The following is a 15,000-nucleotide window of genomic DNA, read 5'->3' on the forward strand; positions in this document are numbered from 1 at the left end:
CGCGACCATTGTTGTGCCGTGCCAGTCAAAACCGTGTCACCAGTAGATGGCAGCTCCGGCGTCAAACTGGGAACAATGTTTGAACCGCCTGTGCAGCGCCGGCAAGGGGCAGGTATGAGGTGGTTTTCTCGCCTCCTTTTCCTCATTTTCTCTTTCATCTCCACCCACCGATGGTGGAAAACGCCAGAATTCTGCGCCCTCACCTAGACCTACTAGTGGGGGCACGGTGGTGTTCACTCATCCACAAGCATACGAGTCTTCAACAATGATGGGTTTGTTTATTTAGAGGTAAAGGGTGTATATCTACTAAAAAAGCAACATTTCCTTTATTATTACATCCATCATTGATGTTAACACTTGTCATGCTGCGAGAGGCGGTCGAATATTGAACATGATTGGATATTTTTTCTTTGCTATGTGACACTTTGCATTAATTCATGATGCTGTTTTTTATTTGCCTATTGGATCACATTTGACTATGTATTGGTGCTATTTGTATGATGAAGTAGCTATTTACGACAGAACATTAATTTGTGAACGAGGAAAGCACGCAATATTAACATACTGTAACAACGATGTACTCAGACCCATCCGTCAGGTTTAATGATCACGACACTTGACAAGAAAATAATGGTGCTGAAAATTTCCGAAGTCTTGAAGTGGTGACACTTATTTCATGTTCATCGCCAGTCTAAGCGAATAGTCCACAACATGGGTGGCCCATCATCTGCCGCACCTAAAGGTATCTCCTAAAGGAACTACGCGTTGTTGCCGCAGTAGTCTCGCGTTATTGCTGAGGTAATCCCGCGTCATTTCTCTGCCTCTGACACCGGTCTGCTGAACCCTGTGCTAGTCTGTAGTCTCGCGTCCTTGCTGAAGGTAATCCCGCGTCATTTCTGCCTCTGACACCGGTCTGCTGAACCCTGTGCTAGTCTGTTCTGTCTGAATGACGGGATTGACACATGACGAGGACATCGGTATGCCGTTTGCATCGCCACCTGTCACCCGCTCAGATACTGGCAGTCCCCGATCGTGCTCGGAACCAGTTCGGACCTCGTTTCCCCTCCCTGACATCGGCCACCTGTTTACCACCCCGCTCAGATACTGCAGTCCACGATCGTGCTCGGAACCAGTTCTGACCTCGTTTCCCCTCCCTGACATCACCACCTGTCACCCCGCTCAGATACAGGCAGTCCACGATCGTGCTCGGAACCAGTTCGGACCTCGGTTCCCCTCCCTGACATCACCACCTGTCACCCGCTCAGATACTGGCAGTCCACGATCGTGCTCGGAACCAGTTTTGGGACACTCGGTTCCCCCTTCCTGACATCGCTACCTGTCACCCGCTCAGATACTGGCAGTCCCGATCGTGCTCGGAACCTGTTCGGACCTCGGTTCCCCTCCCTGACATCGTACCTGTCACCCGCTCAGATACTGGCAGTCCACGATCGTGCTCGGAACCTGTTCGGACCTCGGTTCCCCTTCCTGACATCGCTACCTGTCCACCCCGCTCAGATACTGGCAGTCCCCGATTGTATTCGGAGCCAGTTTGGACCCCGGCTCCTCTCACTGACTCGGCGGTTCAGATACTAGCAGTCCCTGATCGTGCTTGGAGCCAGTTCGGACCTCGGTTCCCCTCCCTGGCTCGGCCACGGCTAGTCAGAGAATTACGAGCAGTCACCACAAAATCTGCATTTTCTTAGCATCGTCGTACCTTAAATTGTGTCATCTCACGCTACCAAGACATCGAGGCAATAGAGGCGGGAATCACTTGACCATGATATCATAATAGCATGATTTCGACGGCGGATCTAGGGGGCGGGTCAGTGGTCATCATGATCATGATGGTCATAATCATCACACATGTCTTTGAGCTGTGGCACGAATGATGTGAGAAACGAGAACAGGATATCAATGTGCGTCCATGTCCCCCGTGGACCATCCCAGAATCTTAGGAGGAAATGAAAGTTTCCTAAAACATTCCTCTTTTCCGTGTGTTTCATAATCCTTATGACACCGAATGATTGCTGGCAGTTTTTATGTGTGGCAGGGGAAGGGAAAGGAGAAACGGGCTGTCCTTAGCTGACCTCGGCTATACACATGTCCGGGTGACCGGTTGCATGCCGCGCGCTCGGCTGGGGGTCAATTTGAACTTTCTGAGATCAAAAAGGAAAAGCTAGAGACACCAAATTCACTGGGTGGGTATATCTGTGTGAACTTGTATTGCATTGTATACTCATATTTAAATTTGACGTTCCTAGATAGTGACCCTCTGGTCTAATAAGGTCAAGCAAGGTCAGACCACAAATCGGTGTCCAAAATTACCTGCAGACCCCCTCATGTAGCTGTTTTGAGCGTGTCACCCTATTCTAAGCAAAAGGTCACTAGTGTTCATTTAATATCAATTACCTTTTTGACCTTAAAATCACCATGGTGAACGAAGTCCAACGAAAGTTAAAAATACCAATCAAGCAAACTTTCTAGGAAAAAGCAGCTGGTTTCGATCTCGGTCTGTCCACAATATCAGAAGCATGGTTAATGAAAGTGCCGTAATCCTACATTTAGTTGTCCAACTGCATCGCTTCGTAACACTCCGTTGTCCAATCACATTGCAAGTTCTCCGAGTAATTTCCTTCCCTGACACCCTCGGCTTGGTTTTGATCTATCATGCGTCAGCGACATTCCATGCACATCTAACTTTGGGAGAGAGTCAAATTGACAGCGCCCCACCAAGCTCGTGTTTAGCCTTCTTGTATATGATTTGGCCTGCGTTTTGCGCAGCACTGGTCCTGGCGGGTCTCAAACACCTCTTCGTTTTCTTCGTCATGTCTGCTGCCATTTGTTATTGACTTGGGGGTGCAACGACTTGAATATATGTGTTCTGGTGTTAGAGAGAACGTTCCACATTTGCAGTCATTTGCGGGGATGTTCTTCATTTGGCGATACTGAAGCAAGTGTCAGATATGATGAAATAAACTCCGTTATAACTATTGGTGCACTTTTAGTTGGAAAACACCGCCAAGACAAGACACTTTCTGTTTTTAATAACCATACTCTGTAATGCGCCTGATTGCGTCTTGAAAGGATTACATGACGTCAGAGGCGCTGCCAAACTGGCCATGCAAAATCGCCACCCTAGCACTCGCATGTAGTACTTCAATCTCCCAAGGGGTGGCCACGGCAGTCCTGGATGTGCTCGCTGAACCATATATTGTTATGTGCTCGTGTTTTGGCCCTTTCTCAACAGTCAAAATTATTGTGTGATGTAGCACAAAACGTGATTCGTGTTTGAAACTTCCATGGTCTGTACAACATTGATGGAGAGTCACTTGACCTTCATTATATTTGGAAATTGTGCTTACGAACGCTAGATTTGAACAACTCGACGACTGTATTATTTTTGATGTGCACTGCACATCAAGGGTAGTGGGCACACCCTGAAGTCAAAATAAACATCATAGTTCTCCTAACCTTGAACGCAGTTCTTTAAAGCAGGTCGACTTGTGACTATTCTTTTAAGTGTAAAAGGCTACTCCAGTCAATACAAACTCACTTTTATGGTAAACACGATCGTCAACGTGTCATCGTTTGGTTACGTCACGGAACGTCTCTGTGATACGATAGTCCCTGTCAGACCGGCCGTGTCAGAAATGGCACTGCAGCGGACGAACTGACTCACTTATAGTATTTTAACTTGCCGAGAGGTGGGGTATAGGGTTTGTTTGCTGAACCCAATATCGCTTCGTGCCCGTGTCTTCGCCCTTTCTTATTATGTTCCGGTATATATGTCCGCGGTTCCGTACCTTTTAATTGCATTCACACACCCGGTTTTATCGCTATTCTTACAGGGAATGTTGCACATTTGAAGACATGGAGCAAGCATCAGATGTGATGAAATGAGATCACTTATAGGTATTGGCGCGGTTTTAAGTGGAAAGGACGGCTCAAGACAACATAATTTCTCTCTCCGTAAATATGCTATTCAGTACGTCATTGTTTCACAACGTCATTGCATCTTGCACAAAATTAATTGAGACCCAACTGACAGCCGTTATGTCTGGATATCGTGCTCACGAACACCAGACATGAACAACCCGAAAAGCATATTTTTATTGGCTTTGAACGGCGCATGGCTAATAGAATGTCAGAATTTGAATGAGCTTATTATAGCGTCACGGACATCTGGGGGACACCGGAATTGCTCCCCGAAGCAGTCTGCACATAATTGCTGGCATGTAGTTCAGAAACTAAAGGACTTAGGTCTTAAGAAGGGCAGGGCTGTAAACTGCACCGAATGATCTTCAAGATGACTGTTTCAATTCAAAACCTCATGCAAAACCTCATGCACTCCCCTTAAGTTACTTGATTCCCAGTCTTATTTCCGTCATAGCAAGTACTACTACCCAACGTTTTGCATTATCTAGCACACAACGTGAGTGGTGTTCAAAACTTACACTCAGCGCAGAGTATTGGTTGAAGGCCGGCTGATGTCTGTTGGTGTCACAAATTGTCCTGACGTGCACCAGTTACGAATAATCGATAATCTTCTTTATTGACGTCGACCTCTACTTTTATTGACATCGCTAGCCTTGAATTTGCGAAATTACACAAACACAAGTTATTAATCTTACTTCAGTAGATGCCATGACCATGACAACTTTCCTTGAATACTGGCCACGCCTATGTAAGATACCGCATAGACATTCTCAGTGCCGACATAGCACGTTACACTTTCATTTATTAAAGGTGCATACAACGATCGCAAAGGAACAGCAAATGCCAAATGTACTTCCATAGCGCACTATCATACTCACATCGCATATGCCGCATTGACCTCATCGTTAAAATGTTTCATGTTCCAGAATGATATTAATACCACATAACTTACTTCAACAGTACGATCTCAACTAGCATGATTTAAAGAACTCATCTGAAGTGTCGTGCCCGAAATTACTCAGGATGTGCAAACAGGGTTTCCAGAATGTTCTCCTGAAATGGTGAATGAAGTCATAAAGTTGTGCAACGCACCACGAGCTCGACGAAAACGTTGGAGAAGTGACGAAGCCGCGCGATACTATGACAGTTGCTCCTTGTACGACATGTTCCGTCCCTCAAATTCGCTACACAGCGGAAGAACACGCTTCCCTGCCCCTTGTAATGCGCCGTAGCAATTCGTCATGACTTCATTCTTGTCCGTGATGTGTAGGTTATGGGTGACCGCGAGTGAAAAGCTACGTAGGTAAGGCAAACGCAGCCCGGTCTTGTTTGACTTAACCTTTCATGTGAACAGTAGAATATGCTGCGGACTAAGCAAGGTAAAAGTTTTAGAACACGTTCGTTTCTCCGTTTTTTTCTGTTTTTGCAAATTTTGCTCCAGCACATCGGGTATGCATTAGGCGAGAGGGTGTGCCAACGCTCCAAAGTTTTCAGAGGTGGCAGGACCGGCAAAGTTGGAACAAATTAACAGATTACTCTGCCGAGCGACCAGACCCTGGTCAACTGTTCGTCACATGCGTAAACTGACGGCAGTTTCACGCGTGTGCGCTGTAGCCTACGCCGACATATACTGTGTGCCGTGCTCCCGAAGTGATTCGGCAGAACCTCAAACCATGATTGACTTCAACGTGCTGAAAACTAATCGAACGATATCAGTCTGTCGTTTAACATCTCTTGTCCATCATGGCCAACTCCTAAGTGGCGACAGCCGCGCCGCGTGGTGGTCGAAGGATGCAACTCACGAGCTGCACAAATCATGACGATATTTGCACACTCCGAGGTTAGTTTGCATATGAGCTGTATGTGGCGTTGTCCGACCGCGACATTTTGGTTCATTTAGTATGTAAACAAAAGAAAGTGGGCTACGTGTGTGCTGTAAGTGAAAAGCATATCTCGATGACGAAAACTGCACTCCATGTCGCAAAAGTGTCGCGTTAATCCCGGTCGGACCTAGCCACGCAACGCCGAGCCGTGCATACAACGCTGGTGTTCATCCGCTTTTGGATTCGGCATTTTGTGGGTGAATATCGCTTATCTATGCTTGCAAAATGCGCCATGTGTGATTCCGTTTGAAGAAGCTTGTAACATATATTGCGGAAACGGGAATGATAGATTTATAAAAATTGTGCTCAAAGTGCATTGAACCACTTCGGACACACGTTCGAAACGTCACGTAAGTCAGAGATTGCTCCATATTTGTATGCGGGGAGGGTTGAACTAAAGTAGCCAATTCGAAAATCATTCAGCACAGTTCACGACTTTGCCTCAATTTTGCTTGCTTCAATATCTTCAAATGTAGAACATTCCCTTTAAATACCCACTTGTCCCTAAACCTGCGTGCATGTGCCTCTGGTGTTTCCAACAGTAATCTCCAGATTCAATTGTAACTTGCAAAGCTGATGTTCCATTCCTCTAGGAGGTCCTATTCACGCAATGAGAAATCTTATCTGCCTTTTTCTACGAAAATGCCGCGAGTTGCCACATCTACGCCAGAAGCATATCAGAATGAAACAAGATCCTGAAAAGCAACAAGGCCTTTCACGTCCGCTCTCATGTGGATAATAACACGCAACGTAACGCAAAATTTGCTTCAGTCTACAGAGATCCGGTTTCTCTCCTTGTCTACGATCATGTGCAACCCTTGCGATGTAAGGCAAGGATACAACCAAAGCCTTTCCCACCATTGAGATGGAGAGGTTGATGATACAGCGTTTGATTGACTTGATATGTGAAATGGGCTGTTCAATAGGATGCTTTATACCACGGGCTTTTAGTACTACCATTTATAACAATGGAACTGAGGAGTGGTGCACTCACCAATTGTCACAGTTTTGCCACCTTCAGGTTCGGTTTTAGGTGTTTCCGGTCACGCTCTTCAGTTTTGCGCTGACCAAAAATAAAATTATCTTTCATTTACAGAGGCATACCCTCTTTATGGTCAGTTCCATGCAAATGCCAGAGGGCCGTTGCAAGGGAGGAGAAGGATACATTTACCACACTCAATTATAGTAAGGTTCCATCCTTGTCATATACGAGGGCTAGGATGCAACTACTGCCTTGCATGAACCTTGCATCTGTTTTGTCTCTGGTCCAAGCAGGGCCATGCTGGCTCCCGATGCATTATTCTTATTGTGCCATGATATACGACTTATTCCCTTGTATTGTTTGCCTGTTTGTGTCGCTCTACGAAGAGTGCCCGAGAGGGATGACTCACTGGTCATGTTGCTTTCAAACCAATTTGTCTAGCCTCCTGGTCGCGCGCACTCGTTGATTTCCAAGCGTCGGTCGGGAGCATGGTGGGACGTGACATCATTTGTCAATGCACATAGAAGAGGGAACTGACGAGGAACGCATGACATCACTTGACACGACATCACACGATAGAGTAAGAGCACTTATCTATGACGCAGACCGGATGGAGAACTTCACTCCGGTGCTCCAAGGGGCTTTAGTGCCCGTGCAGTCGCCCGAAGTCTGTAGCGGGGCGTTCAACATCAGCGTCGCCTTCGAGAACAGGATCTGCGCCGGCGGAGGACCGAACGGCTCCGACACGTGCTCCGGGGACTCCGGCGGACCGCTGCTGGGTGAGGCCGAGTCTGACAGCGGGCTGAACTCCCGCACGAGCATAAAATCTTCAGAGGGACGCGTGCATGCGTCATCCAGTTCTCCCCGCGTTGCATTGCTGGCGGTGCATTCTCGCTCCTCACCGCTTTTTGTCGTTTGCTGTTGCATGTCCCCGGCTGTCCTCTGCGACGCTGGGCCTGCCTCTTTCAGCCTTTATCAGGGAAGATCAGATATACGTGCGTGCTTCGGTTTTCGGACCTTTTTCGCAGCCATATTTAGTTCAGGAAAAAATCATTTTTAGTCTGAACAAGTCGCATAGTCTTTCAAATGGCAGCTCATTTTAAGACATAAATAGGGATTGTCCGAAGCACTCAATGAAATGGGATCCTCCACAGGACTGTACTCGTCACCTTGCCATTTGATGCACACTTCGTTAGCCCCGGCCACAAACGATGTTTTGCATGAAACGACTTCAGTGATGCATCCTGGCTTACAGACTTTTCCCGTCACAAAATAACAACAGCTGTCAAAAATAAACACCTTTGAGCACAACAAATAGAATAGCTGGGGCAGCGGCGCAGACGTCCTCGGATTGGCCACAGCCGCTCATCCCATGGCTGCGCGAGAGGCGCGGACGTCCTCCGATTGACCCCAGCCGCTCATCCCATGGCTGCGCGAGAGGCGCGGACGTCCTCCGATTGACCCCAGCCGCTCATACCATGGCTGCGCGAGAGGCACGGACGTCTTCCGATTGACCCCAGCCGCTCATACCATGGCTGTGCGAGAGGCGCGGACGCCTTTCCCGTAACCGAGCTTCACAGTTTGATGGTACTCGACACGGTAATGACCTACTCGTATAACAACCTGGCAATCGTATAAGGTGCGTTTTATATAAGGCATACACACTGCCTCCTCAACCGCCTTCTGACGGCTGTGGCGATGACCTGGTATGTTTCAGCGGCCGCGCGCAGCCGGTTCTTCCAGACGGGCGTCTCGTCGTTCGGGGCGCAGTTCTGCGGCCTGAGCGCGGCCGCCTACACGCGAGTGGCCGACTACATCGACTGGATACAGCAGGCGATCGCCACTAACTGACACGACGGCAGCCGCGGCGTCCCCAGTCTTTGCTCCCTGCCTATTGGAGTATATATGGCCGTATTGGAGGGGCTTCGGAAGATTTCCCGCAGCGCTGCAGCGGACAAGAGTGCTCTCAGTCTGCTCAATAAACACATAAAATCTCCATGCGTTACCGAGGCATTTACAAGTCTGAGGCATCCAGGGCCTGTCGTTGTGTGCGGTGGTTGGGCTTTCTCTCATTATTTCACGAGGAAGGTGAATAATGTAGTACATGGTGATATCTAATAATGTAATGATATAACTCACCAATAAGTGAATAATATGTTTTTGTTGGTTGGCTATGCGCCATGAAAGTGAACTTGCAACAAATCAGAAAAGACAACTAGCTTTTAAATCTGCCAAACTTCACCATATCATGACTAACTCCAAAACAGATACGTCAAATCTATCTATCACTGACGGCAACATGATGTGGGATATGAGTCATTACCAACGTTGTTGCTTATGTTGTAACCTTTTTCATGCCAGCCCTGATTTGGCGTACAGGTAGACTGCATCTGTACTTAGATCCCTTCAACCTCTTAAACCCGGCGGTCTCAAAACCTAAGCACCGATTTGTTAGGAATTCTCGTAAAAAAACGCCTTCTCATGGTATAATAATCTACCAAAAACTAAAAGATCAGCGAAGTGCTGGTGCGGCAAAAGCAAGAAATAAATGAAAGGCAAGCAACCGGAAAGGCAAGGTCTCGCGTCGCCCAACATAATACAGTTTGCGTAAAGTGGAGCTTTTACTTTTTTGTTTCCTTGGTCCCATGATTGCGCGCCGGAACACATGAACATATACTCACGTTCTATACCTTGTCCCAGCATATATATATATATATATATATATATATATATATATATATATATATATATATATTTTGGAATATTTTGGATGAATCCTTTCTTTAATACATGTCTGATTAAAAATAGCTGCCGACTCAGCACTGACGAGCTTTTTGATGCATAGTTCTAGTTTCCGGGCCCTTGACTTGGCATCATCGCTTAGATTAAAGATGGTTCTCACGAAATTACTCATATATTCATCGCTCCTTCCATTATAACGTTTCGAGATCCTATCTCATCGTCGGAGAAGACTAAATGGCATAAGAAATAAGTTTTGAGTTTTAAAGGATAAAGATGGTATATTACTGATGAAAAACATATTTTGGTACGACAAAAATGGCATCTGCCCACAAACAAGACGAAACATCTTTACCGGAAATTATCTCTCGACATATGAAAGGCAAAAACGACCACAAAATAGACATCATCATTTATTATCGCAATAAGAAAATATCTAACTGTGTTATGAGAAACAGCCCAGACAAACCCGACAACCTAGAATGCATCAATGCGGTGTATCAGTTCCAATGCAACAGCGAAGACTGCAAACTTCGTTTCATACACTACATTGCTGTGACCACAACGACACTCTCACGACGCCTTACGTGACGGAGCACCTCTGGACCACATGCGACACGAACACATGACATTGACACGACAACAGCTGACAGACAGCACTGACATTTTTCGGACGTGCAACGACAGAAGACGTCTTCAAATTTGGGAAGGCATATTCATTAACGAACTCTTTCCGGCCCTAAACAGACCGACAAATTCTTGCACAACTCTTGAACTGTTAGGTGGTGGGCGGTGAGCACTACTGATGTGATTGTGGCAATAGTTTTCCCATTGTGTCTTTGTAGTGTTCCCATTATGGGTGTTTCTTATATGTATCAAAGTGAAAATAGGATTCTGTCTTACTTCAATTAGTTATGCTTCATTTATGTCCTCCGTGCCAAACTATGTTTTCCATCAGTAGTGCACAACTTTTTATCCCTTAAAACACAACATTTATTTATTGTGCCATTTAGTCTTCTCCGACGATGAGATAGGATCTCGAAACGTTAGAATGGAAGGAGCGATGAATATATCAGTAATTTTGTGCGAACCATCTTTAATCTAAGCGATGATGCCAAGTCAAAGGCCCGGAAACTGGAGCGGTGCATCAAAAAGCTCGTCAATGCTGAGTCAGCAGTTAATTTAATCAAACCTATATGCATATGTTATATCCGTGTATATATATATATATATATATATATATATATATATATATATATATGCATATGCATATGTGTATGTATATGTTTATTATATGCATATGTATACCCAGCCTCACGGTAACAGCCAAATAACCGACATTCGAAGGCAACCAAAGACGCCCGCGGCCGCGAAGGTTCAACACGAGCCGCTGCGAAAAAAAAAATTAGAACGATTACCGACGCGAAGGCGTGGAGAGAGCACGGCTGGTGCACATCGCCACCCGGCTATCGGCTAACGCCGGTACTTCAATACACGCATTTTACTGCCGTCTAGTAAATCCAAGAAACACCTGGCTGACGGTCGAAATGTCGATGGTCCGGAAAAGGTGACGTCAGCTGCTGGCCACACGGTCGATATGCATCGGCTGACGAAAACGCCAGAAGCGTGCCCAGCACTTACAAGCCAATGGGAAGAACTGGGGGAACCAGGTGAGGCGACTTCCCACGGGCGAGACCAGGAGGCGGTCCCAGCGGAAGAAGAAAGCGACCGGACCAAGAGAGTCCCATGGGCCTTCCGTGGAAGGCGGGGCCGATCATCTGCAGCCAGCAGCTCAAAACATCCAAGGTAAGTCGAAAAACAACAAATGGAAAGCCAAAGTCTGCTCTCTGTGCTTATACCCTCGCCCTGGTCCCCCTACTTACCCCCCCCCCTCTGTGGCATGACCTGTGTGATCATAAGCCCGTGGCGCGTAGCGCGATGTAAATCTCCCTCACTGAACCGTTTCGGGGGCCAGACGGGCTCGCGTTAGAGGGCTTGGGTGGAAGGGTGTGATGGAGATGAACGGTGATAGGAAACCGATGGCGGGCATTACTTTATATTAAGGATGTAGCCTGGGCCTGGTTGACATCGGTAAGGAAGTTCTGCTTAGGGACGGGGCGCGACTTGAGCGATAGTAGGGATGAAGAGCCGCGCTGGCCCCCAGGGTAACACCGTATCATGTGTGTGCTGCTGTCATGCCCTGTGCTAGGTGAAGACGGCATAAACGATCGGAATATACATAGAATGAACGATGCCCGCGAGACTTTTTGGAAGGTTTGACCCGGTCAAGTCGTCACAACGTGCTCGTGAAGATGTTTACGAAATATGCGCTCGGTGAACCCGGCATGACGATCACAGCCATGAAATCCGTGAGATGTTGACATTGGGAAGGCAGGTCCTACTTAGGGGCAAGGGCGCTACCTGGATAACACCTAAGAATGCCAGGGAATAGTACCCCACTCCATATCTGCGTGCCGTTGGAGTGGATTAGACGGTGAAAATGTGGGGCCGGAGTTTTTTTTTTAGGAATATAAAGAATGCATGCAGCGTATTGCGGGAAATGTAAAGCGAACGCGGGGCAAAATGCACGTCGGTAAATTACAAGGACCAGTGGGAGCAACGGAAGCTCAGCATAGAAAAGGGGTGGAAGAATTAAAACTGCAACTCCAACCAGCTAATGCCTGAAGGGTGAGATACAGTGCCGGGAAAGATAGGCGAGATGCTGCGCAGGGCGTGTCATGACTCATGTCAGACGACTGTAGCACGGGAAGAAACCTCTCTCCCCCGCACGAACTCCTCCAAATGTCGCTACATTCTTATCTCAACCTCTGCTCCGCTCCTCAGCAGTGAAGTTTCCTATGTGTCTCAATAGGAATGGACCACCCTCACAACTATATATAGTTCTGAAAGGGGCATGGCGTGCAGCACGCTACTGAGTTAAGGGGTGTGTTCCATAGTTATGCGGAATTTTGAACTGAAATAGTCATCTTGAGGAGCTTTCGATGCTGTTCACAACCTTGCCCTTTGTAAGACCCAGGCCCATTTAGTTTCTGAGCTGCATATAATAACGTCATTCAAATCCTGCCATTCTATAAGCCATGCAGTGATCCAGGCCAAGGAAAACATAATTGTTGGCGCTCGCTAGCGCGATTTCCAAATATAACGGCCGTCAGTTGACTCTCAATCGATATTGTGCAAAGGGTACGGTGACGTAATCAAACCATGAGGCATTGAGGAGCATATTTACTTAACATAGAACTGTGCTGTCTAGAGCAGTCTTTTTCACTTGAAAAGTGTGCCAATTGTAATAAGTGAGCTCGTTTCATCATATCTGATGCTTGCTTCACTATCCTTAAATGTGAAACATTTCCTTTAACTGTTCTTTGCAAACCGGTCAGTTTAGTAAAGTATTGCTAATGTTGCAAGGCCGATTTGCAATAAAATGAAGCATCGTGGAGCTCCAGGATCATCTCCATTCTTCTCGCATGGCCCAACAGCCCCTGAACAAGAATACGAAAAAGGCTGCAAAAATGGCACAGCATGAAAAGGCCATTCATTAACCGCATGATACCGCTCGACGACGACATCTTCCGCCTGAGACAGAGCGAGACAACGTGGTGGAACAGGGGTGCTGTTTTCCTATTCATTTGTTCCCTAGCTAGCTCTTGCTTATACAGTTGTTTCCTATTCAGCTATGTTCCATTCAGTTGTTTCCTTTTCAGTCTAGACCCCCTCCAACTTTGAGAGGGAGATGAATGAAATCCCAAAAAAATTCTGTTTTAAGTGCATTTTGGAGCAAAATTAGGCATTTACCCGGCTCATCGCCCAAATCCATTTTTGCGAATCTACGCTTTGGTTGACGCTGATGATCGTGACACTTGACGGATTCACCACCACATTGCCTCAGCATCCATCATTAACATAGAAGACGGACCGCTCACGCAGCTACCACTGGGCGGCGTGCAACTAGCAAGTCAGACCCTCTCCTCCAAACTCACCATCGCCTCCTCTTCATGTAGGCTTGTGTAGCACTCGCAGGCTCAGGTTAAAGCCAATCAGCAGCTTTTTCTGGCAGACTTTGGTGATGGTCTCTGTTCCAAGGCGGGGCTTGAATTCACTGGCTATGTTGGTGCCCAATAAGCCCTTATTGACACTCAGAGTGCCGTCTCAGATAATCCCCAAAGATTTAGGACCACAATCCAACCGAATTTCTTATTCTGCGTCAGCTGCACAGCAAGTCTCTATATGAACTTTGCATTCTCTCCCCAGTATTCAGCGGCCGTGATGAGAATTTTGCCAGATTCTTATCAGATTTAAATATTTTTGCTCGACTGCATTCACGGTCTGAGGGGAAGCAGCTCCTATATTTACCACTATATCTGGCAGGGCTGACACGCGACGCATTTGAGCCTCTGCAGCATGGACAATGCCATATTTTTTTTTCACGCACCCGAGGAGACGCTCCGCCAGTGTTTCATCCCAGTGGGTGTGATGGAAGTCCATGCCAAGCTTCAATAACTGGCTTTTGATCAGAGGGAGCCTGTTGAGATCTTCTTGATCCGATTCAAAGCAGCGTGCTCGCAGCGTTCCATGGAGTTTCTGGAGCCAGTCCTGTGAATTACTGGCAGTTAAAAGGCCCCTGTTTTTGTTTTTTTTTTGGTCCCAGGAAAGGTGGTGCGCTCAGTCTGCTCGGAGGCCACATCAGCGGGACACGCCATTCTAGGATTAATGTTGCTGTGCCCTCTAGAACGGAGCAGGTTCTTTCAGGCAACGTACACACCTGCGAGTTTAACGGCTCGGTTATTTTCAAGCCGACTATTGATATTCATGGGATAGAAGGTACACGCGCGTTGGCGCGCGTCAAGCGCGAAAAGTTCCTTGTGCAGTGAGAAATATCGCATCGGGACATATTCCCATACCTGGCCACACACCCATCGGCAACCTGGGGATAGATTATACGGAAGATCCTTTGGATTCTCTTGCAGACTGAGCACCATCAGCCCCGGTAGATTTGGATAACACAGTAGACACTTCTTGGTCAAATTGTTTGTGCCCCCCTCTGCCTCCTCTGCAACCGGGACGTCCTGTCTGAATGGTCTGCCGAGTGTCATCTGGCTTTCGACAGGCTAAAGCAAGCCCTGACAGCGGCTCTCGTGCTCACCCTGCTCTCGTTTGACGACGAGGCGGACCACTTTATCCTCGAGTGTCATGCATCCGGCTCCGGTGTGGGCGCTGTGCTGCTGCAGATGACACCGGAGGTGTGGGCGCTGTACTGCTGGGTAGATACAGCTCCGGTGTGGGCGCTGTGCCACTGCAGATGACACCGGAGGTGTGGGCGCTGTACTGCTGGGTAGATACAGCTCCGGTGTGGGCGCTGTGCTGCTGCAGATGACACCGGAGGTGTGGGCGCTGTACTGCTGGGTAGATACAGCTCCGGTGTGGGCGCTGTGCTGCTGCAGA

The 15,000-nt window shown here is 47.4% G+C and overlaps 1 protein-coding gene across 1 annotated transcript; it reads left to right on the forward strand.

Moving 5' to 3' along the window:
- Window positions 1-7,406: 7,406 nt before the first annotated feature.
- On the forward strand, window positions 7,407-9,464 carry LOC119093839 (CLIP domain-containing serine protease B15; the record flags this gene model as incomplete). Its single annotated transcript, XM_037216852.1, is given in 2 exon segments — window positions 7,407-7,580; window positions 8,519-9,464. Coding segments are annotated over 2 exon segments (308 nt in total), but the record flags the coding sequence as incomplete, so codon positions are not given.
- Between the last annotated feature and the right edge of the window lie 5,536 nt (window positions 9,465-15,000).

Source organism: Pollicipes pollicipes, unplaced genomic scaffold, assembly GCF_011947565.3.
Source record: "Pollicipes pollicipes isolate AB1234 unplaced genomic scaffold, Ppol_2.1 Scaffold_4002;HRSCAF=4701_pilon_pilon_pilon, whole genome shotgun sequence".
Taxonomy (NCBI): domain Eukaryota; kingdom Metazoa; phylum Arthropoda; class Thecostraca; order Pollicipedomorpha; family Pollicipedidae; genus Pollicipes; species Pollicipes pollicipes.